This window comes from Lygodium microphyllum, chromosome 22 (assembly GCF_053477565.2).
Source record: "Lygodium microphyllum isolate KBCC chromosome 22, Lygodium_microphyllum_v1.1.10, whole genome shotgun sequence".
Lineage (NCBI taxonomy): Eukaryota > Viridiplantae > Streptophyta > Polypodiopsida > Schizaeales > Lygodiaceae > Lygodium > Lygodium microphyllum.
Window position 1 is genome coordinate 85,717,565 of NC_141156.1, and position 24,389 is coordinate 85,741,953.

At 44.4% G+C, this 24,389-nt stretch overlaps 1 protein-coding gene across 9 annotated transcripts in view; it reads left to right on the forward strand.

Annotated features, from left to right (window-relative positions):
* The window catches only part of LOC148017374 (uncharacterized), a 114,048-nt gene that overhangs the window by 72,572 nt on the left and 17,087 nt on the right, over positions 1-24,389 (forward strand). For 6 of the 9 annotated variants that reach the window (XR_015687919.1, XR_015687922.1, XR_015687921.1 and 3 more), the window contains 2 exons: positions 1,676-1,910; positions 5,074-5,290. Coding sequence is in view for 3 of the 9 variants with exons in the window: in XM_087663271.1 (XP_087519397.1) it covers positions 1,676-1,910; positions 5,074-5,228 (390 nt within the window). In the remaining 6 variants the exon portion in view is untranslated. The remainder of the gene's footprint in view (positions 1-1,675; positions 1,911-5,073; positions 5,291-24,389) is intronic. The other 3 variants (XM_087663271.1, XM_087663272.1, XM_087663270.1) reach the window with 1 other exon arrangement.

Genomic DNA, 24,389 nt, shown 5'->3' on the forward strand with positions numbered 1-24,389 from the left:
CTGGTGCTGTTCTTCTCCGTCATCTTGGAAGATTTTAAAGGTATTCAGCATTTCTTTCCTGAATTTAGACATAAATACTGCTCTGATTAGGGTTTAGCAGTTGTCTGGAGAAGTGTGCATTCAATCTCAGGCATTCTCAGTTTAGCTTAGCTGGTTGAAGGTGAACAATAGTGCTTATAATATCAAAACCCTAATTTACCGCACAAACTAGATCTCTCAGCCACCTTGCAATCTGTGCCCAATAATTGAAAACCGTTTACTTAGAGTAGCAGCAGTGAATTGAGAATTTATAGCCGATTTGAGTGATGAGCCCGTTCCCATTTTCTTTGGCTTGATTCGTGCTCCAATTTGTGGAATTAGGGAAGGAATCCAAAGTATGTAAGCTGAGAAAGGCCTTGTATGGTTTGAAGCAAGCTCCTCAAGCTTGGTATGCAAAGATGGATGCTTTCTTGATTAGCCAAGGAATGCAAAACAGTCCACATGAGAGTGCCCTCTATGTCATCAAAGAAGGGGGAAATTTTTCATGATTCTTCTCTAAGTTGATGACATGCTGCTCACTAGAACCAAGGCTGGAAATTTTGCGGATTTTGAGGATGAATTACAGCAGACATGTAGTAGTAGATTTATCCCCACCTCTCTTTGGCTTAAGGGGGGATGTAAGAAGGTAATTTTACCTACCTCTAAGGTTAAGCCTTGTTAGGATCATTCATCTCTCCAACTATCCTCATATACCATCCACCAACTGTGGATATCACCTACCACCCTGCTTACATGTATATAAAGAGTACCCAATACAGTTCACAGAGAGATGCTTTATGTTAACGCAAAGCAGTACTCATTTAAAGGAAGGATTCTTCAAAGAATTGCAAATGTGATTGTAGCTGTGACAAAATCTGGTAATTAAAGAGTGGAACTTCAGCACGATATGTGTAAGAATAAATTCAATATCACTGAGTTAGAGTTTCTTTTTCCTTTCTTTGGTCTTGGATTACTAATTCTATGAACAAAATCAGCCAATGACATTATAGGTGGAATTTCTATATGTTATCCTCGTTGTTTGGGGTCTATGAAGAAAGTCTGACACACTTTTACAGTCCATTCACAGGAGCATATGGGTGTGAATGCATTTGTGCTCTTTATATCTTACTCTGCTCGTATTCCATTGTTTAACTTTGTACTTTCCTAGTTTTTGTTTTTTTTTTCCAAAATATTGTAAAGGAGCATGTTTGAAGCTTACATTTTGTAAAAGCATTCTATGGCAATACTTGGGAGGCAAATGTCAGGATGAACTGAGCTACAAGTTGTGTGAAGTTTTTTTATTGTCATGTGCACATGCAGACACTTTTGTGAAATTGATCTCAGTAAGTAAAGTGCACACACACTCCTGCGCTTTTGGTTATGTGACACTTGCTCTTAAGTCTACATTTGTGCTTGCTTTGGTGCATATGGGCTAAGTGTACTCATTTTGAACCTTGTGCTTTCTGTGATAGATCTGGACTCACACTCCTCTAAGGAAATGTTTATTGTAGGTGAATTCAACTTTAATAGTAACGTGTGCTTGATAATAAATCAAACAGCATCAGGAGGACTCATCTTTTTGAACCCTGTGTGTGGAAAGTTGCAATAACTATGCCAGCTAAAGAGTACGTTTTAATGGCTGAACTGTTAACCATAGGTGAGATCATCTCAGTGGGTCGCAGATGCATTGAAACAACTGGTCAAGAATTCTAGAGACAGGCCCGAGCTAAAGCAAAGTGTTTCCTATGGACTCCATAAAAGATTGTTCAAGAAATCTAGGGATGTGTTAACAGGGGAAAACAAATCTTTGGAATTCATAGGGGTCGGTGTTCCATCTGTGTGCCCTGACATCATAAAGGCAAGACTGCAGGCAAATACATGGTTAGATGAAAGTAAGTTGATTTGAAAGTTCTTTTCATCACATGTCATCAATGTTAACTTAGGAGTTTTATATGCTTTGTTCGTTTTCTCATCGAGCACCTTAAAAGTTCTCAAGACAGTGAATGAAAGGTTCACAATTTCAATTTGTTCTTGTGCAATGTTCGATGGAAGTATGTGAGATTCTGTAAGCTGTGCCCAACTATAGTCCTTTTAAACCATCTTTCTTTCAACTAACTGCTATGCATCTTTGTTCATTATGACTTTATAAGTATGTATATAAAATGGAAGAATGATGCCAGTAGGTTGATTGAATTATCTGTCCACAGAAAAAAGTACTAAAAATAGCTCTGGAATTTTTCTTCATGAAGGTTTCATATTGGTTAATAGGATAATACTAAACAGGAAACCAAGTCTACTCCAAGAATCATATTCATAAATCTGATTCTACATCACGTGTATGTCAATTATGCACAATTATGATTGCCTTGTGTTTATATTGTTCTCATGGATTTTTTCAAGGCTTGTACACTTTTTGGGCTGATGCTGAGGATTTTTTTTGCACATGCCTTGTATGTTTAAAGGTCAAATATGATAGGCAAAAGATTCCAAGGCTATTGCTTCCTTTGCCTATTCTTGATACGCCTTGCAAAGTATTTCTATAGACTTTCATGCTTGATCTTCTGAGGACACCTATTGGCAATGATGATATTGGACTATCATGTGCATGTTTAGCAAATATATGCATTTCTTTCCTATTCCAAAGAATTTCAAGGCTGATTATGTGGTTTATGCAACAATATTGAAGCATCATGGCATGCTAGCATCTATAGTCAATGATTGAGATCCACACATAATGAGTTTGTTTTGGAAGAGATTGCTTGAGAATATGGCAACTATGCTGAAATTCTCATATTCTTTCCATTTGGGGACAAATGGACAGTCAAAAGAGGCAAATTCCAAAGTTTTCGATAGATGCTATATATCAGAGCACAAAACACATTGGGGACGTTATTTGCCATTGGTTGAGTTTGCATACAACGATACTGTGCATAGTTCCACTAGTAAGGCTTTGTTTGAGATCATGCAAAGTGACAAGTAAGGCCCACCCAACTTGCAAACTAAAGATAAGATGTTTGAGGCTGATAAGTAGATGGAAAGCATGAATGTTGCTTATGAAAATGTTAAACAAGCACTTCCAAAATCTCAGAAAAAACTAAAGAGGGCAGATGATCACCATAGACATGCATTGAAATTTGGATAGGGTGATTGGATGCTTCTACACTTTGAAAAAGATGGAAGAGCATTAGTATTCAATGTTGAATATATGTTCCTATGGACACTTCCAAGTGTTGGAAAATATAAGTGATGTGCCTTATAGACTGAAATTACCTCAGCATCGGAACATGCATCATTTCATCTGAGCTTGTTGAGACCTTTCCATGCCGATGTGCTAGAGGATTTATCTGCTAAAATTCAACTAGAGAGGACCGTGATGAGGTTTTGGTACTAGAGAAAATCTTTGGCTTTGAGGAGATAGATACTCTTCTTGAGACATTGTATTCCAGCAGCTTCTTCCATCTAGGGCCACCTATGATTTGGCATTAGGCATCCTTATTTTTTGTAAGCCCATGTACTAGTCTAGCCCTTGTTATCTCATGTCACAGCATTGCTTTCCTGTAGAGGGCTTGAAGGTACTTTACCATAGTCTCTTTCAACAAAGGTGGCTATTCACTTTGTCGTTAAGGGAAAAAAGTGGATAAGTTCAAAACCCATTTTGCCAAAAATTGTTACCTTTAAAGTTTTGACATAGGACACCATTGAAAGGCATAACCTAAAACAAGATTCTAAATCTATGAAGGTGTATATCCAAGATTTCTGAAAGGCATCCCTTCACATGATACCTTTCAATGAAATCTTTAAATGGATATCCTAAAGGTATTCCATGATGCAAGCAAGGAACATTGTTGAAAGATCACCTTAACCTCATCTTCAAACTTCAATTTCTGACCCCGCATTTGGCTAAATATTATGTTGAACTCATGGAGGTGGGAGGCAATATGAGTAACCTCTTTTATTTACAACTCAAATAGTTGCTTCATCAAGTACATTTTGTTTAAGGAACCACAGATAGGTTGTCAGAAGTTTCATCATACCACACAAATAGTCACTGAATTTCCCTTGCCCCTTGCTTCAAGCAGATAGCCTGGGTCATCACGAGGTATCAGAATCCAAGCAAGGGAAACCTATCTAGTCCAGCAATTAACTTGCCACGTTGATTGCATGGTTTTTAACCATATTAACCTAAAATGCTTTCCATTCATGTCTATATTTCCATTTACATTCCTTCATATCCCAGACCTTTATACTTGCTAGAAACTTGTAAAATTCCAAAATTTCACCCTTTACATTTCTGCTCCCATTCTCTTGCTTCCCCTGATTATGGTTTGAGAACTCAAGACAAATTATTTACATGAATCATGATCAAGGTCTTGACTTGATTAGTGCTAGGAAACTAAAGGACATGACAGTGATGCTTGTCTAGGATTTATCCCTTGATTCAAGATGGTGGTTGGGAAGAGGGAGGAGGTAGCACGAGGGAAGGAAAGAGGAGGGTGCAAAAGCGGAGGCAGAGGTTGAAGTCAAAGGTCACAGGCTGCAAGGCATGGGGAGACTGTGAGGAGAGGAATGCTGGGTGAGGGAAAAGGAGAAGGTGCAGGGCATGAGGAGATGGTTAGGAGAAGAATGCTGGGGCAAGGCAGAGGGAGGTAAGATGGTTATGTTTACCTCAGGTGGCATTTGATCATGGATAACAAGTTCTCTGCATCTGTCGAAGACGAGCTCATGCTGTGAGTAGATTGCAGGAACATTAATCATGGGAGTATACGTGAGATGTCTAGCTTTTCTAAGCAAGTATTTGGTATGGTTTGGATTCCTATGTAAGTACTTCTGTACATTATGAACATCTAGCTTTGCTACAGAAGTTTTAAAACATTTTTTGACAGATTGGAAGTGGTTTTGATTAAAGAAGAAAAATGTATTTTTGAGTAATGGTACAGTTACTTCATACATGTATATATTTTGTGGAGGTTGTGCAATTAGGAATGGAATGAGGAGTTGGAAGTCAATAAAAGAATCAGTGTGCTGCTTTGGTAAGTATCTTATTATGTGTGACAGGTGAGGGTGCTTTGCCAATGGTATCTCAGGATCAGAAAAATATGGCAAATGATGCCATTGTACAAGCTGAGCTGCATTTCCCAATTTGTTTGAAGGTTTACACACGCCGTCGGAAAAGGAACCAGCAGGTTGTTGACATGAGAGTCACTGTCTGAGGTGATGTTGTTCAGTGTAAGTTGGGGTTTCATTAACTCAGAATTGTGACCAAGATTTTTAGGTAAACATAAAAAGATCTCTATGAAAAGATATTCCTTATATTCTTTGTGATTTAACATTAAATTCTTTATGCTTTAACTAGCTATGAAGTCCTTTGTTTCATGTCCAAAGAAATTTCATCCAAACAGAAATAGTTTATCAAAAAGAGGTTTCTGAGCAAGCAATTTGCCAATGTGTGCATCTCTATGTGTTTTCATATCGAGCCGCCTGCTACACAGCAGTCTATGTCTTACCGTTCTTAGTGTGTAATCAGTAAAGGATTAGTTTATCAACTTTTTTTTAAGCACTGTCACCTATACATCTTTCTTCGCTGCATGAATGGTAGACAGGATAAGTCAAGTATGCTAAGTTGAATTGATTGCCTGACAAGACAGGATAAGACAAGTATGTTATGTTGAATTGATTGCCTGACATTGTATATTTGTGCTTTTACGTTGTATTCTTTATGATTTAACATGCTATGAAGTCCTTTGTTTCATGTCTAATGAAGTTTCATTTAAACAGAAACAGTTAATAAAAAAGAGGTTTCTGAGCAAGAAATATGCCAATATGTGCATTTCTGTGTGTCTCTATATTGTGCAGCCTCCTACACAGCAGTCTATGCCTTACTGTTCTTAGTGTGTAATCAGTAAAGGATTAGTTATCAACTTTCTTTTAAGCACTGTCACCTATATATCTTTCTGCACTGCATGAATGGTAGCTAGGATAAGACAAGTACATTAAGTTGAATTGATTGCTTGACATTGTATTCTGCTCTCAATTTGTAGAATCCTGTTAACATTTTGCTTCTGGGCCACCATTTTGCAACATATGAAAACCTGATGGGCATCTGTGATTCCTGGTGTGAAACACTAGAATCAGCCTGACCGCATGTTTTTTCCAAGAAAAGAGAATTCTCTTGATGACACGTTGGATGTGGCAGAGAATCTATCGAGGATTTGGACAATGATCACCTACACTCTCCGTCGAAGATGAGGAGGATGCAAGGCAGCTCTAACAGGATGGGGAAGAAAAGAGAGGCATTGCAAACATGGGACTCAGGCACTTTCTTCCATACTGCCCCTTGGATGGTTTGGCATTATAGCCCTCCTGATTGGTTATTCACACAACCATGGTATTTGTGATGTACTTAGTTGCTCTTTACAAAGTTCCTTGTACTTCGAGAAAGAGAGGGAGAGGGAGAGGGAGAGGGAGGGAGAGGAAATGAGAGAGGGAGAGGAAGAGGAAGAGAGAGAGAGTATATTAACGTCTCTAAAAGGCCAATGTGGCCTATGAGACCAAAGCAGTACATACAATGATGGTGTGTTTCTCATCTGGAACGAGAAAAAAGATGAAAAACATGCCTATAAGACTGAAAAGGAAATGAAATAGTGTCCCATAAAAGGGAAACATGTCAGTGATCTGAAAGTGAGAGTAGAGAAAGGAAAACTCTCCATCAATGATATGTCTGTTCTCTAGGGAGGTGTATCTCTGCATGGCTGAGGCGTCTTGGCATCTGTCTCCTGTGGCGCTCAATGATGGCTTTAATTTGTCTGTGGTGTGGATGTCTAGGCCTTTGTCCGGGTGGACGTGGGCGCCTAGACCGGCTAAGTTCCACTGCTCTATCCAAAGGGACACCTACAGAAGATGAGGTCCAATGATGATGTACTCCTGTAGGCTGTGTGGCAGTAGTAGTGGTATCTGCCATACTCTGTCGTGTATCAATGAAAAAGTCAGTGACTGCTCTCTGTCTATGTGAGCCGAGCTGTGGGGGCCTCCTACTCCGTAGAATTGTTGCTCTGCGCCTCTGGAGCTCCAAGAGGAAAAATCCCAAGCATCTCTGATCCTCATACTGCATGATCCATCTCAGGGGTCCAAAACCCTCTCGAAACAGACAGTGGTATCTACCTCGTATGTCGTAATATACAGTGCATCGGCAGATGTAGTGTTCCTTTGTCTCTGGCTCTCTGTCGCATAGTGGGCATATGCGTTCTTCTGTCTGTATACCCTCCCATCTGCCTGTCTCAATCCTCAGGTGGTGGGATGAGGTGCGGATCTGACCAATAACTGTGCGTAGTCCATGAGGCAGCTGTGTGTCCATGTAATTGGGTCGGGTGATGAAACCATCCTCAGATACCTGGAGGAAGTGGGTCTGGTAGTGTGCCATCCTCGTGCCATGGGGCGAGGGGGGTCGGATCCAGGTCTTCTCCGTATCTAACTTCAGTATGTCTGCTCTGATCACATGGTTTAGCTCTGATCGGCTTAGGTCAAGTGTAGGGCAATCGAGGCTATATTCAAAGGGGGGTAGTCTGTCAATTTGCAGACCATGTAGACGCATCCATGTACTCATCTGAGCATACCAACAGTGTCTGTCACCGTCTGCTGCTAGTTGTCTAGAAGAGGCCAGGGCTAGCCGTGGGTATCTATCTTGGGGGAGCTCCCATAGTCTATGTATGAAAGTCACTACCTGAACCAAGGCCTCAGCCACCATGGGTGATGCCCCCAACTCAGCTCTAATAATCTCATGTGGGGTCGAGCTCTTCGCTCGTATCATGCGTGAGATCATCATGACCAGTGGTCTTTCCATATGCTCCCATCCATCATAGTATTCCTTCTCTGGTCCATCCTGGTCTCCCAAAGGCCGTCTCCTCGTGTGAAATAGACTCGGACCCCAAATAGCTGCCCATATAGGAGTGTGGGTGTAACCAAGGTGTCAAAAAGCCACAGTTTGGTGCGCGGCTCATGAAATTGTATGTGAGCACATTGCCTCTCCAATGCACCTAAGGCTGCATATGCTTTTGCCAAACGAGCCTCTGATGTCTCTCTCCAAGAGAACTGTGGTCCCTTCAATGTGACCCCCAACTAAACATACTGCCTAACCATCTCCACTGGCTCTCTGTCAAAAGTAAACTGGTGCTCAGCTCTTGTCACCCAAGCAGCTGAAGTGTTAAATACCATAACTTTAGTTTTGCCAAGGTTCACCTTAAGATCTCTATCTCTGCAAAAAGCTGATAATGCATCCAAGTGTCTATTTAGTCCCTCAGGTGAGTCAGATATAAGTACAATATCATCGGCATAAAGCAGTAATGGTATCAGCACTCCAGCTAGGCTGGCTCCGGCCCCACCCGTCCTATCCACATATTCTGAAATTTCATCTATATACAGCCCAAAAAGTGTCGGTGAAAGTGGACAGCCTTGTTTCACCCCAATGGTGCTATTGACTGTATTTGAGATGCCCTCAGGTGTTCGTCCTCTGCCTGTCACTGTCTCATACAGGGCATAGATACTCCACTATATCTCTACGGGCACATCAATGTTTTGCATTCTTTTCATGAGTCTAGCACGTGGCACTGTGTCAAAGGCCTTGTGAAAGTCCACAAAACAGGAAAGAAGGAATGAGAGAGAGAGGGAAAAAACATTAAACATAATAGGGAAAGAGAGAAAGAGAGGGAGAGGGAGAGGGAGAGGAAATGAGAGAGAGGGAGGGAGAGGAAATGAGAGAGGGAAAGGAAGAGAGAAAAAACATTAAACATAATAGGGAAAGAGAGAAAGAGAGGGAGAGCGTGAGGGAGGGAGAGGAAGATAGAAAAGGAAAGAAAGAATGAGAGAGAGAGGGAGAAAACATAGCTCCCATCTGTGACACTGTCCCTAGGTCCACACTGTCTGCAAGTAATCTGGGGTAGGGGTCTTGTTCAAATGTTATCCAACAATGAGGAAAGAAAAACTCCCCTAAATGCCCTTGTAGCCACATTTTTGGGCCTCTATCTATGACCTAGGCTATAACCCCCCAATTCACCAATATGGTCTATGCTATGCCATATGACATCATCATAAGGGCTCTGCTCCATACCTCCTGGGCTCTAGGGTAGTCCCATAGGTAGTGATTGTGTCTCCTTTGGCTCGGCGCATCTCACACATGCTGTAGAGTCCTTGCCATACCCAAGCCAAGTGCCAACCGCTAAGGTCTATGAGCTATAGGCCATAGGAGGAGAGAGATCTCCCTAGGCCTAAAGCTGTCATATAGCCTCCTCTAAAAGTCATATAAAAACTCATCTGATGTTCCCTCTCTGTGCCAGTAGGGGGGTGGGTGCTAGTTGTGCTCTGATCCTACTCACTTGTATCCTCCTCTCCAGCTAAGTACTGTAGCCCAAGAAGGCCATGTCACATAGTCTATTAAGGAATGGACCCCTCTAAACCCACTCTTGCAGATCCCACTATAATCTCTGTAGAGGCCCAATCTAATAATCCCAATGTCTCCATCATCTACAGGATAGGCGGTCGAGTTTGGATCAGTGTGCCACTTCCTCTTGAAGTGTGCCATTACTTTGATTCTCTATTCGGAGCATCCGACGAACACAATCTGGTCAAGGTCCTCTCGTTGAAGGCGACCATCCTCCTCAAGCATAAAAGGGAATGTCCTGTCTTTGCTAGTCAGAATGACTGCTAGAAGAAAATCCCCTCTAGAGAAGAAACCAATGGAGGTTTGAGAAGTGCCTGTATTGGAACTTCCTCTGTCACAACCTCAATCATAGCTTTGGCTCCCTTAAGACCCTATAGTCTTATAATTTAAGTCTCTTGCTATAACGCCTAGAATACAAACCAATCTCCCACTGACAGTATGACTTGTAGAGAGAATTTCCCCCATGATAAGTATGACCTTTGTCCAAGAGTGTAGGCCGACTCGAATCTCAAGTAGTGATTGAACAGAAGAGTCTGCCTCCTCCTCTCTTTGTATATAGTTGTGGGTAGCTACAAATGTATTATGGGTTACGATTTGGTCAATGTGGTTCTAGGGATTACTTAGAGCACGATAAGTATGGAAACATACTATTTGGGCTGCATGAAGTGTCAATGCCATATGATCTAGGAATCGGAAAATGGATTGAGTGCATGCTTATCAGGGAGACAAGTATTTGGGATTATGATCCGAGTGGATATTATGATGCACATAAATTATGTCAGATGATTATCTAGATGTTTGATCTTGAAGGTGACAATGGAAGCATGTTTCTATGCATACTTACCCAAGGGGTGGCTATGGAAAGATGCTGTGAGTAATGTATATACAGGTCACAAAGTATATTACTGCAGTTTAGCAGTTTTTGGACAGTTTTGATGCACTGAAATTTGGTGCTAATCAGGGATCTTCTAATGATGGATAGCATATTCAGGGGTACTCTTATACCTAAAGAATAGGCCTACCAAGTCTGGTAGCGAACAAAGCAGGATGTGGGAAAGATACATGCTCAAGAAGCTTTATGTCTGTTGTAGACTGCATGCAGGAAAACAGGACTGCTGATTGTGCAAAGTTTTTTCGAGGCATCACATTAGAAGATTTTCCTCAGATGTTTCCTAAGAAGTTTTAGATTGGAACTTGAGGTCCATTTTCTTTTCAGAAAGCTTGGCGATCTAAGCTATGGTTGGAAAGTTATCAGTAGTTTTATACAGGGTTATCTTGATTGACAAGTTTTTGAGAGCAGGGAGTGACTAATCATGGTGGATGAAAAGCAGTGATCCCAAGATTGAGCAGTGTGGCAAATACACAGCGCATGTGTAGGTTCAAAGGGGGTGGATGCCATGTGGCTACAAGTTCACTTATGGAAAACCATAGGAAAGACCATTTACTAAAAGAATTCAACTATCTGCGTACATGATAATATTTGTCCTGCCTTCATGAAGTGATAAGCAACTATATGGACACATGATAGGGAGGTTTTACAGGGTTTTCTAAGAACGAAACTAGTCTTTGAAAGTCTAAGTATCCAAGATTAAGTTCTAATGATTTAATGAGAACTTTGGGTGGATTTAAATGCATGTAAGCACTTATCTTGAGTGGTACAAGTTATCCAAGCCAAAAATTTTAAAAAAGTGACATGTTTGTAAAAAAGTAATATTTTTGACTATTCTAAGGGAAATTTCAGAATTCTGTCGACGTTGGCCTGTTGACAAGTCATCGTTCATTTCATTTGAGTACCTGGATGACCCTATTTGGGCTTTGTATGACAAAGGTATGGCCAAAACAAGTTGCAGCCAATCTCAAGCTTGCACAAAAATCAACACAGGGAAAGCAGGAAGTAAACAAGGAGAAGATTGGTTGATGCTTTGGGGTGTATGAAGAGGACCGATCAAAGATCTTCGTGACTATATTGGACTGATCTGTGTAGAGAAAACATGCAATTTACTGCTGTTCATGCAGGGAATTCACTCATTTTTGTAACTCACTTTTACCTACAGTTGTATGCTCATAGAAAGCTTGTTTGAAGAAGAATCATGGACTGTTTTGATCTCTACATGTATTTATGCTGTGGTAAAGGTTTACTTAGGGTATTGAAGGGATTTTGGGGGACTGATTTCACTCTGGATCAGGGCAATTTGAAAGTATATAGGCTGTTCTTCTAGAGAACTATTCAAAGGTTACATCTTGTTGCATAAAGTATTGTTTGCTGTCTACACACAGACCTATTGATATATAAGGATACGAGATGTTATATGCCCTTGACCAGATGAAATATGGTCTGCATATTCAATGCATATGCTAGGATTATGCATATTGAATTCTTTTATATTGAGAGGTCACATGAACTTATGGTCTCCATTGGCCTTGTGTTGGAGGTTGACCATCATTTTGCCTCCAATAAGGGGGTTACCCAAAATAGGTGGGGTGGTTGTATAAGTGGGAGGGGGTTTGGGCTTGGTGCCCTTGGCCATAGATCAATATTCATTATTGAAATGGCCTGTCCTTTGGTAGCATTGGAAAACCTATTCTTCTTTGGGACATTTTGCCATCTCAGTTTTAGTGTAGATTGGGAGTCCCCTCACTCATCACTAGTCACTTCAGATCTATCATTGTTCTTTCCTTTCTCGAGTTCCCTTTTGGTGAATGGAAATGAGGGCCCCTTTGAAGATGGCAAAGAGTACCTCTTATACACTTGAACAAACAATGGTGTGCAATGCAATGACTGAGACTCAAATTCATAAAAAGTAGGCAAGGTAGATTGTGAAACTACTTGTAGTATAAAGTTGAAATATTTTGGAGGCAACTTAATGAGGAACAATGTGACCCGATCATGATTTGACTTTGTGGATCCAATGGTGGCAAAGTCGATGAGTCAACACTAGTACTCGGTAAAGTTAACCTTAAGGTTATCATTGTCTAATATTTTGAACTATTGGAGTTTATAGTACTAGTAAACTACACCTTAAGGTTGCCATTGTCTAATATTTAAACTATTGAAGCTCATGGTTCAAGGTTTATGTGATGGGCCTGATCATGAGCTGCATTGCAACTGGTCAAGTGAGCTCGACTAGCTGGAAATGTTGTAATTCGGAATGAAACTTAGGGAGGAGACCCAGCATCAATTCGGTCGACTATGGAAAAGCAGGGTTCCAGCCCTTGAACAAGGTCCCATAAATTTTAGAAATTCAACATATGCTGCATGACATTGGACTAAGTAGTGAAGTTCACCCATTAAAATCAATCTTGTGACCAAATTCATTCTTAACCATTGTAGATGGATGGGAAGAACTGTGAGGTGTCATATGAGTGTATTGTGCTAGAAAGGCAACTGCAGGGCCCAATTCTACATGTGGCACCAAAGATGCTTGGCATAGTGACTCATGGCGCTTGCCCAACTAAAGCAAAGTTGCATAATAAAAGGGGGATGATCCACTAAGCATTGACATTTTCATAAATTGTGTGGCTACCTCGGTGGCATTTGGGGCTTGATATGCTCGGGAGGAGTATCATTGCATTTAGGTTCCAATAGGTGCTTGTTTTCAGGGATATAACCTCATCGCCGGTCCACCTCCACCACACAGCTATAAGGACCTACCCATGGGATACATGCCTAAAGGTTGTGTAAACCCTTGTATGGTGTATTTTGACATGGGTGGATGGATGCATGGTTGTATATGGCCGTTGCTTAGTCAAATCAATTTTCACCAGTTGCTACAAGTGCTTTCAATGTTGTCATTGCTGCTAGATAACCTTTGATGGCTGCCAATGACTCCAAACTACTCCTGACTGGCTGGAATCTCCCTGATTAGCAATTATCAGCTCCACAATGGCCTCTCTCTAGTCTTGGCCAGCCTAAACAGGCTCCTTTGATCTTACATGGACAAGTTCCTTCCATGGTTGCCAAATGGCACAATCCCCCAAATGAAACTCAGCTTCTAGACTTAATTTTCAGCAATTATTAAATGGCTGAAAATTAGAATTCCTCTTGACCCTGCCCATTAATTGGTCTTTGCCCATCCACATTTAATGTGCTAAGCCCTTTAAACTTGAAAGTTGTGTAAACCTTCTTTTGATCTTTATTCTAACATTAAATGTTTAACTTTTGCCTAGCCCAAATGACACCACAAGTCATTTCTAGGGCATATTTAATGCTCTAGGTCAAAACTAATACGAGGTACCTACAACTACCTAGCCAACATAGCTTATCACAACTTTTGTGAATGTTCCCCAATGCATAACTTAGGTTTTGGACTTATCACTGTGCCATACTTACACTTCACATGTACATTTGACACGTGCACAACTTAATAATACCAAAGTTAAGCATTAAAGGTATATGTCCCTATGATAGGCCTCCCTCTTAAAACCTTACAATCTTCCCCGATTGCACTACAAAGTAACAAAAGCAAAAGTACTCAACTGAAAAGGCATAAGGCAACATAAACATCGACTACTAACGCTCAACCATGCTCTTGCCTGAACTTTATGCTTCGGCTGGGAATAACTCCTCGGTCAAGATTCAATCTCAGGGTCACATCAGTTTGGCAACTTACCAAGGTCTGGATCTTGCTATGCTGGATGATGTCTACTGGTCCTTGGCTCTTAGACTTTTTTTTTGCAAGTTAAATATGGCTAAATATATTATTCAGAAGGCTGATTACAACAGAGTGCTCATGCTCAACATACTAGCTGGAGTTGATGCAAATCACAAATACATCATGTATATAAGCCTCTCAAGGTGGTCTGGGGGGGATGGGGGCAAGAAGCCATGGAGGGGGGGGTGTTTCGCTATTTAGGGCTGTCTGCCTACATCATGAAGAACAGGTCTTGGCCGCCCCAAGTGCACGGAAAGTGAAAACGGAGCTCCTGATGAGCTTGAGACTTGCCCTGCACTTGGTCCCATCGGCCGTGGAGGGAGTGGATGATGGAGGTCCAAAGCTCTACCAAAGTTTCCTGTATTGAAAGGCACTCCCCGCCAAAAACCTCCTGACAGGGTGCCTTCCAGATGTGTTATCCTGTAAGACTCCCTACGATCTCCCATACCTCTGAGCGGCCTGCTGTGGGCTCCAGTACTTGGTAGTTGGGTAAAGCCTCCAAGCCGACCCCTCCGCAAGACTCAGCCTCAATGATGAAAATCGTGTCATGCATATCTTGGCCTCATACAAAAGGTGACGGCCGTGGCTGATTGCCTGCCAGCAAAAAGCCCCCCACGAGATACATCCAAGGTTGGATGCCACACGGTGGAGAATACGACAGGCTTCTCTCCACACGTGCCACCTCGCAAGACCAAGGCAATGCTTTGGGGTTTCCAAGTACTGTTGTGGGCAGTGCTTACACCCTTCATCTTGCTACATCTAGGCCAGGTAACTCCCAATGGCCAGACCTCCATGTGCCAAAAGCCAGAGGAAATACGACACCCTCCTTGGCCTCTAGCTGTCCCATAGACGGCGCCAGAAAGTCCGACGGAAGGCATCCGTGATGCTATACTCCGCCCAGTATCTGCTACGCGAAGGTGCCCAATCCATGTCCACCTGCATCAGTACATGTTTACCAATCCTGGCTGTGTACTCTAAGAACCTCAGTGGCTTCTTGGCAACCGCAGTGGCCGGCCATAGCCACTCTCCAAGGGCCCACTCTAGCCCATCAAGTGACTTGCTCTCCCATATCCAGAGTTGCCACTCCCGAAACTCCTCCCAGAGTACATAAGGGTCCAGACGCCAGGTCTTTCCTTGGAGACCAACCACACAAATCCTCCTCTAAGGAAGGACAACGATCTCCTCATCCTGCTGGCCTCTGTCAAGGACTAGATGCCCCCCATCCTGCACAGTGAAGAAAATCCGGTAGGGGGCGCCGCCCACTCTACCTGTAACTTGTAGGGGGATACCTGTCGGTGAAAATCTAGTGGCCCACACCTCACCAAGATCTACTAGCTCTCGGATTGGGGGGTCAAGCCACTGCTGAGGAATCACTAAGTCAATCTCCCTTCTCCTCACCTCAGCCCCTTGCTGACAACCTAATGCTTGCTGCAACACCTCTTGATCCACCATCCTGTACCCCTCCCGCCACGTCCTGATAGTATGAGCAGTGCCAGTCTCCCATCCAGCCCATTGGACGTTGGGGCAGTCTCCAATATGTATCCCTTCTCGATCTCGGACCTAGGGGTTCCAGACCACTGGTTGGCAGTCTATCTCCTTCTGGCATCCTGGGGGCTTGTGAATTAGGGACTTGTGGAGGCCTTGCCACACACGAAGTAGGCTACGGAGGAAGGAAGATCTGGGTGGCATGATCTGGGCAGTCGTGAAGATCCATCTCAAGGATGGCCTCCAACCACCACCAAGCCTTGGTTTGCACTCCTAGAGACCCTCTTGCAAAAGGACCTTCCAGGTTGCCCTCCTAGTGTGAGCCCACGGACTACTAGCTTGCCCAAAAGGGATTTGGAGATCTGGGTCTATGATTCCAAGCCCTCCCTTAGACCAATCCCAGATGATGGTCGCCCATGCCACCTTGGCTCGAGAATCCCTGGAACCGTCTGAGCCAGCCTAGAGAAAATTCTACACTAGGCGGCGAAGTTGAACTACACAAGACGAGGAGAAGCACCAACACGAGGCAATGCCGTTGCTAAGAGGACTTGGTTGACCACTAGGGCTCGTCCCGCTAAGAAAAGGTGGACAATACTCCAGTAGGTCAGCTTCTGCCTGATAGAGTTGAGAACTAGAAGAAATTGTTGGGCAAGAGTGATGTCGAGTCCCACCTGAAACCCTAGGTATCGGACGGTCTGTCCCTTGTACACCCATCTGAACCCCAAGTGGATGCCCCACTCCATGCTAAAGTCCAGGTTTGTAAGAAAACCAACCGACTTTTGCTAATTGATTTTCACTCCAGCTTTAGTGCGAAACACCTCTAGAGCTAGTTTCACTCTCTCCAACATCAGCTCATCGTCCTCTATATAAAGGGCGGTATCATTTGCATACTCCGAATCTAGCAGCTCCGTCTCCTCCCTCATCGGAAGTTGAAGGCCACGTAGCCCTCTCACACGTGACCGGAGGAAGTAGGACATCGCCTTTGCAAAGAGTAAGAACAGATACGGGGCAAGAGAACAACCCTGCCGGATAGATCTCTCCAATTGAAACTCCTCCCCCCTCCTGCCACCTATGAGAACCCTCCTAGGGGCCGATCTGTAAAGTGCAGAAACCTTGCAAATCCATGCTTGGGGAAAGCCCAACCTCACCATGGTGCCCTCTAAGAAGTCCAAGTCAACCCTGTCATAGGCTTTCTTGAAGTCCAGGAGAATTACAGCCAATCCCTGGCCATTGTGCTAGGCCCACTCGGTCACCTTGAAGAAGGTGAAAACATTGTCTAGGATGCTCCTATCCTGGACAAAACCTGTATGTGTGTCATGGATGATGTCTAGAAGCATGGGGTGGTGTTGCCTACCGATCATCTTGGCCAGTGCCTTATAGGCCACCGAAAATAAGGTGATTGGTCTCCAGTGGGATAGCTCCAACTGATCTCCCCCTTTGGGGAGGAGACTGATAAGACCTACCGATAGACTCCCTAGCATCCATCGTGAGCTGAAAATCTCTTGAAAGGCCAATAGTAGGGGATCCTTCACCACCTCCCAGTAGGTAGTGAAGAAGGCCTTAGAAAGACTCCTCTTCCAGGCATTTCTGCCTGTCCTGTGCATGGAAAGCCTCCACTAATTCCTTCTCTGTGAAGGGGTCTAGGAGAGAGCGTCCCATCTCCTTTGTGGTGAGGGACGGAATGTGGTCCCAGACGTGCTGTCCTCTGGCTGAGACTGCCTCCTGCTGAAAAAGGTGTATGTAGTAGTCAGTGGCAATCTCCATCACCTCATTTGGGCCAGAGCGAATCCTCCCATATTGATCACGAAGGCTGCTTGCAAATTTGATCTCCTAAGGTACGAGGTTGATACACCTAAAAAAACTCCCTGCACATCGTGTCCCCCTTCCGTGCCCAAAAGGCTGCTAAGGTACAGAAGGAAAACTCCGAGCATCTGTCCTCAAGATTGGCGAGGGCTGTCCATGCATGCACCTCTTGTGTGTGGAGAGTGGGATCCCTTGGTGCCTCCTGGAGTAGTCTCTATGTGGTTGCTAGGTCTCGCCGGAGTGCTCTCTCCTCCCAGCTTTGCTGCCCGGCCTGTAGGGCTACCTCTTGGCAAATCTTGCTCGACTCGGGTAAGACCTCTGCACAACAACCTCCTTTGTGATCCGGTCCCTCGTGTCCCACTCCCTAGTCCAGAGCTGCTTAATTTGGCTCCTATACCTCCTCCCTCATGTAGATCGAGTTAGGGATCCGACAGGATTGCGTGTCAAGGGCTTAAACTAGAGCATCAAGTGTGAGGAGAACCGGGCAGTGATCACACAAGGTGGTGCCAGCCAATTGCCCTACCCGGCCTCCTCGAGAGCATCCCCACTCTCCCACATAGAACCGGTCCAGCCGTTCCACGAGAGCTCTGCCCATCCGCCTGTATCCCTAAGAGAAGTCCAGGGACCTCTCCCTCCTATGACCTCTCCCTCCTATGAAAAGTTGGGTCTCGCCAAGCATCATGTTCTCCTATCGTGAGGAGAAAGACTTCCCATGCCTCCTGCTCCTTCCCTGCCATACCCAAGTAGTCTCTGCCTCTGCCCTGCTAGTCCTCTAAGGCTTCCAGGTTGTTGAAGTCTCCTCCAACAATCCAAGAGTCCACCTCTGAAAGTCTTGCTGCAATCTCCATCTAGAACCTACTGCGTGCCCTAACCTCCATAGGAGCGTAGACATTGAAGACTCTAAGGCATGAGTCCCCCATGTCTAGTCTGATCCATAGGACCCTCCCTTTCACAATCGTCTCATGGTCACGCACACAGGTGGTAAGCCAGGGGCCAATAGAGGTGCATATGCCTCCACTCTCGTGGGCACCGATGGAGTACTCCCAGTAGGTGTGTGAGCTACGTGGAAGTACCTTCCCTACTTGATGAGCCTGGGCAAGGGTGACTTTGTGCTCTTGTAGAAGTAAGATGTCGATCCGTTGTGCAAGGGTAGACTGCAACTCTTGCCGAACAATCAACTTCTTGGAACCACGTGCCCCACTGTAGTGGAGGCTATTCACATTCCAGGATGCTAGATATAAACTCATAGGGAAGCCTATGACTGACTGAACAGGCATCTGTTCGGTGTGGAAGCTATTGATGAAGAAGAAGAGCTATGGGGCATGAGAATGCACTTTGCCGCAGGCCTAGAAGGTGAACTCCATTCCCCCATGGTGGCTCTCGGTAGACCATGGGGGTAATAGATGCTCCAAGCGGTACCACGAAGGCGTCTATCAGCCAGGCTGAGAGGCGTGACTCTGTACACTGGTAGAAGTGGGCAGCTTTTGTGAGGGGCCACTCGATCACATCCATCGGTGCTCTCCATTGTGGAGGAGCTGGAGAAATAATGCTTAGATGTGGGACCTTGGTTCTAGCCCACTAGTTAATGTCCATCATGCACCCTGGCCACTGTCGAGAAAAGAGTGCTAGTTCTCCTCCCATCCACTGGGAGATGTGGTCTACAACCTGGCTCCTTCACCTCCTCCTCTATCTGTGTCATTGTCCAGTCTCCTGAGGTTTGAAGGAAGAAAGCATAGTTTGGTCCATCCGATGGTGCTAGTAAATGGACCTTGTTTCTCCTTGACTTGCGGACCATGAAGATCCCCACCTCCAGAGGTAGTGGAAACTCTCTGCACTCCGCAACTCTTAAGTAGGACCATGAACCGATGCGGAAGAAGTCCTATGGGAGTAGCTGTGCCTGCCTAGGGAAAGTGTGATGGGCGACTGGGTGAGATGAGCTAGTGGCTGTGTGGCGAGGGGGGGGGGGGGGGTCACATGTACTGGGTGAGGATTAGGGGGACTAATCGGAGGGGAAGAGGAAGATCGAGGGATGGTGGGGTGATCGGAGGTAGGAGGTGAGTGGCCTTGGAAGGGGGAGGTTGTGGGATAGGGTCGGGGGGGGGGGGGGATCCATGAGGAGGGGGTGGGTGTGGGGGCTATGGGATCTCGGGTGGGGTAGCCTGTGATGCCTCTGTGGGTGATGGAGGTGGAGGTCTGTGATCTTGCTGGGCGGGACGAGCTGGGGGGTATTGCTGGTGCTCTGCTAGGGGTCCGTTGCTCGCCCTCTTGCTCTCTACTGTCGTGGCTATCTAAGGGGCTGACTGAGGCCCCCCCTGTAGTCTCCCTCTCTATCGTTGCTGGACTCGTGTAAAGCTGTCAACATCTACCTACGGGCATGTCGGTGGAGCCGCCGTGGCTTCGAAGCACGTGCAATTTGCTGCCTGATGCCCAAAGTCATGGCATCGTAGGCACTGCCATGGCTGCCCAGTCACAATAACCTGCTGCTTGAAGGAGTGTCTGTTAGCCTCAATCTCCAGAAATTGTGGTATGTTCTTTGTATCTTTCATAGCCACCCGTGCCTTTGGGTCTCCTGCGGCAATGCATCTGTAAAGGAGGCAGGAAAAACTGTGCTGAAAAGCCGTCCAAAGTCCTCCACTAACTGATGATACTCTACCGCCAGTCCGGGGAATGGTAGCGTGAGCGGGTGTCTAAGAAACTTGTTGTGGAGCGCGAATTCCTTCATTGTGAAGCCACTATACTAGGGAACCATATAGATGACCCCCTTTGTGGAGGCATAAGGTGAGCTATCAAATAGCTCATGGGCTACGTCTGCAGAGGTGAGTCAAACCGTGAAGATCCCTTGACCCATGAGAATTGCCTCTGCGATCTGCGTTATGCCAATGCGTAGTGTGGAGAGAAGCCAATCCTGAAGTTGGGCCTTGGATGGGGAATGTCCTACAACCTGGCCAAAGATTGTTGTTTCTTTCAGTTCCAGCTCTGTGGCATGGACGGCTAAGAGCTATTCCCTAGAGAGGACGATGCACATGGTGTTTGATTGGGGGGCACTTGCAGAATGCACCGGCATCTGACCGGAGGTTTCCATTGCATGTCCTTGCTGAGGACCTACCGATCAAGCTGTTGTGTTATCGGAGAGGGAATGTTGTTGCAGATGGAGGGAGCAACTTGGGGGGAGGGGGTGGTTGAGGGAGATTGAGGGGCAGCTTGGAGGCGAGGAGAGGTCGTGTGGTAGATGGGGGGTGGTGGTGAGGAGGGGGCAGACTTTCAGTTTTCCGGCGGGGGAGGGGAGCGCAGCTCGCCATGGGGGGCAGGCGAAGGACGGGAGTAGTGCGGGGGGCCCTATAGGATGGGGGTCACATGGGTGAGGGAGGCAGGGGCAGTGCAGGGGTTGGCGGCGACAGGGGCGTGCGATGGTAGCAGGCGGGGGTCGTAGGGCGAGGGAGGCGGGGGCAGCGCGGGGGCCGACGGCGGCAGGGGGGATTGATGGCAAGTGGGGGCACGATGGTGGCAGCAGCAGTGTGACAGGAGGGAACTCGCTTTTGACCTCAAGCGTGACTTGGGTAGTTACTTCTTTGTTGGCTCTTAAACTGGTTTGGTGATTACTTGTGATGAGGCACAAGTAATCACCAAACCTAGGAGCCTTTATCACATGACCTAGTTTCTTTCCGATCTGAGAGCTGAGGGCTTAGAGATTTATCACTTCTATGCTTTAGACACCACACGGGAGTCTACAAATAATGAGCGTCTTTGGCATTACCGCTTAGGCATCTCAGTTATAACTCTGTTTATTAGTTGCCTCGTCTATAGATGGTTGAAGGCCTTCCATGCCTAAAACTATCTAGAGATGTTTGTCATCTAGGAAAACAACACTATACTCTATTCCCTTAGTAGTCCACATATAGAGCCAGGGTGTCCCTTAGATTAATCCATGTTGGACTTTGCAGGCCAATATTCATTGTTGCCTTGAACAGTGTGCTGTACTTCTTTTCGATAATGGATGATTTCTCGAGATACATGTAGGTGAACTTTTGAAAAAGCATAAATTTGATGCATTCATCTACTTTTCTACATGGGTGTTGTTGGTTCATAACCAGATTGTTCGTCACATGGGTTGCATGAGTGACAATGATGGTGAGTTTATCTCCCACAAGTTCACCGAGTTTCTACATGAATATGGCATTTCTCACCAACTTACCTCTATCAACTTCCCTTTCTCAGAATGGATTCAGAGAGTGTAGGAACCGGATAATTATAAACATGCTATGCTCCATGTTGTTTGTAGTAGAGCTCCTTGAGCGCCTTTGGGTCGAGGTTGTTAACACTTCGATATACATCCTCAACGAGTACCCCACTATGGCATGTAGATGACCCCATATAAGCATTCCTTGGCTCTGAGCTTGTAGTTTTCCACTTTAGATTCTTCAGGTGGTTAGTAGATATGTTAGTTCATGTGTGAGTTTGTGCATGCCTGACAGGGTTGGGCACATTCTAGATATTTTAGGCATTTTATATTTGTCATTTTCATGGTGTTTATGGCATTTATTGATGGCCAACTTGACATTACTTATGGCTTAGATTTGACCTATATATTGGGGCTCCTCCTTAGTCATTATCGCCATTTACCTTCTTCAGATTTTGGTGGAGAGAGAGAGAGCTAGTGCTAGTGCCTTGATAGCCAGTGACTCATGTTGGATCTATAGTGTCTCATATCTTGGTATATGGATTCCATTTCTCGAGCATCTCTTTGCTTTTGAGTTCTTTATGCAATGTTCTTTTATTTTGCAGTATTTCTCTTTTCCTTTGTCTCTTGTGTTCAACAATCTATTACAACAGTTTTCCATGCTTCCATCACGCCATCCACTTTTGACATGGGTGTCCTACGCACAAGCACACTCCTGATAATAAGATAAGAAAGCTCACTCCTCAAATTGATCTCCTTATTTTTATAGGATATTCCCCTAAGGCGAAAGCCTATCGTTTGTTCGATTCTCTAGCTTTCCCTTAAACCTTGAGAGGAGGTAGCTTTCTTCTTTTAATGGTGACATGGTTTTGATTACAGTTTGATTCAAACAATATGTATTCATTTTGTACTTTGTATCATCATTCACATCATTAGGATGATCTTGATTGTAAAAAGGTGCTTGGGTAAGCTGAGTTTCAACATTTTGACTTTGCACCGGAGTGGTGGAAATACTTGACTGATTAATATGAGGCTTGCGATAGGACCCGTCGTATAAATCTCAACCATGAGGTCCAAGAATTTAGGATTATAGACTGGTGTTGGGGTATTTAGTGTGTATGGCTGAAAGTCATAGAGACTCAAAGAGCATGAAGTATATAGAGAAGAAATCTTGTAGAAGTGTTGGGTGTAAAGTCCCTTTGTCTCTGTGCATATAGTCATACGGGTGTGAACACACCCTTATTGTACCCTAACATATAAAAACATTCTTTTATTCTTTGTGTACCATCATGATCTGGTACACCTATCTCTACATTCACTCTCTCTAACTCTCAACTTTGCTGCTCGTATCTCTATCTCGCACTCTCCCCCCTTCAAACTGTTATCAGAGCATATGGTAGAAGATCGTCAGGCGTGTAGACGACTGGAGTTTGTGTCGAGCAGGGAGTTGGCTGGATCATGACCAAACTGTGGGTGCCACAAACTGTTGACCAGCGTGACCAGTGTGGACCAGTGGGCAGCAGCAGGCAGCAGGCGCAGTGTGCAACGGGGACCAGCGGATGGGTGTGAGACAAGGCATGTGTGGGATGGACGCCAACGGGCCGTTAGTCACGCGACTCGCATGACGGGTGAACGGAACCCCGTCTCTCCGTTTTTCCTTAAATCAAAAATCTTTTTCTTCAAAATCTCCTTTGAGTTTCCTCTTGTCTTGACGGGGGGGTTCATGTGCGCAAGCATAGTGCTCAGATTTGTGTAGATTTATGCCTAGAAAATTGGGGCTTTTCAGATTTAGTGTTGTTCCTTCATAGTTGAGGCATCTGCTTCAGAAATTGTAGACATTGTGTGTGTTTAAATTGGGGATTTTGCCAAATTTAGTGAAATTTTGCTCATTTGAGTAAAATTTCTCAACATTGGACCCATAAAATTTGGGGCTTTTGCTATATTGGTGAAATTTTGTTCAGCTGAGTCAGATTGGCTGACATTCGTGCACACTTGGACCTGGAAATTTTGGGGTTGTTGCAAAATTTTGTGAATTTTTGCTAAATTTGCCCGTTTTATGCACTCGAGAACATGTATTAATGCAATTGGGGCAGATTTGATAGTGAAATTTTGGGGCTTTTGCTGAAATATATGGATTATGGCAAAGTTGATGCGTGAAATGCACTTTGGGAATATTATTGAAGCAATCTTGTTGCCATAAGAAGAGCGATTTGAGCATTTTTTATCTCTCGCTTGTGCGATTTTGGAGAAATTGCAGAGATTTTTTTGTGTTTTTTGTATCAGAAATTGATACGATCACATATGTATGCAGTACACATGTTGGGCAGCTCCCATTGAGTTGATGTATTGCTAATTATTCATGTTGCAGCAGTCTTAGTGATCATTTGCAGATCTGGTATTGTTGCAGATGTATTTTTGGTGATATTGCTGAAGTGGGAGTTACCTGACAGTAATGTATGCATTTAATGTATGCTGAAATTGCAGTTATACTGTTGAAAGTCATTCATTCTACTGTTGTACATGTACTTGGACTGAATCTTGCTATTATTTACTGAAAATTTGGGCTGAAATCAGCTGAATATTCAGCTCATTTTTGCTATCATAAATTGCAGCATTGAATTTCTGGTGTATTGCTGAAAAATGGCTGCAAATGCTTCTAGCAGCAGTGACACTAAATCCCTCTTTGAAATCAATAGGTTTGATGGCACTGGCTTTGACTTGTGAAAGGATAGGATGCAAGGCATTTTGTTTCTCAAGGACTGTGAGGATGCTCTCTTGGAGACTAAGCTTGCAACTATGACAGATGTGGATTGGGCTAGACTTA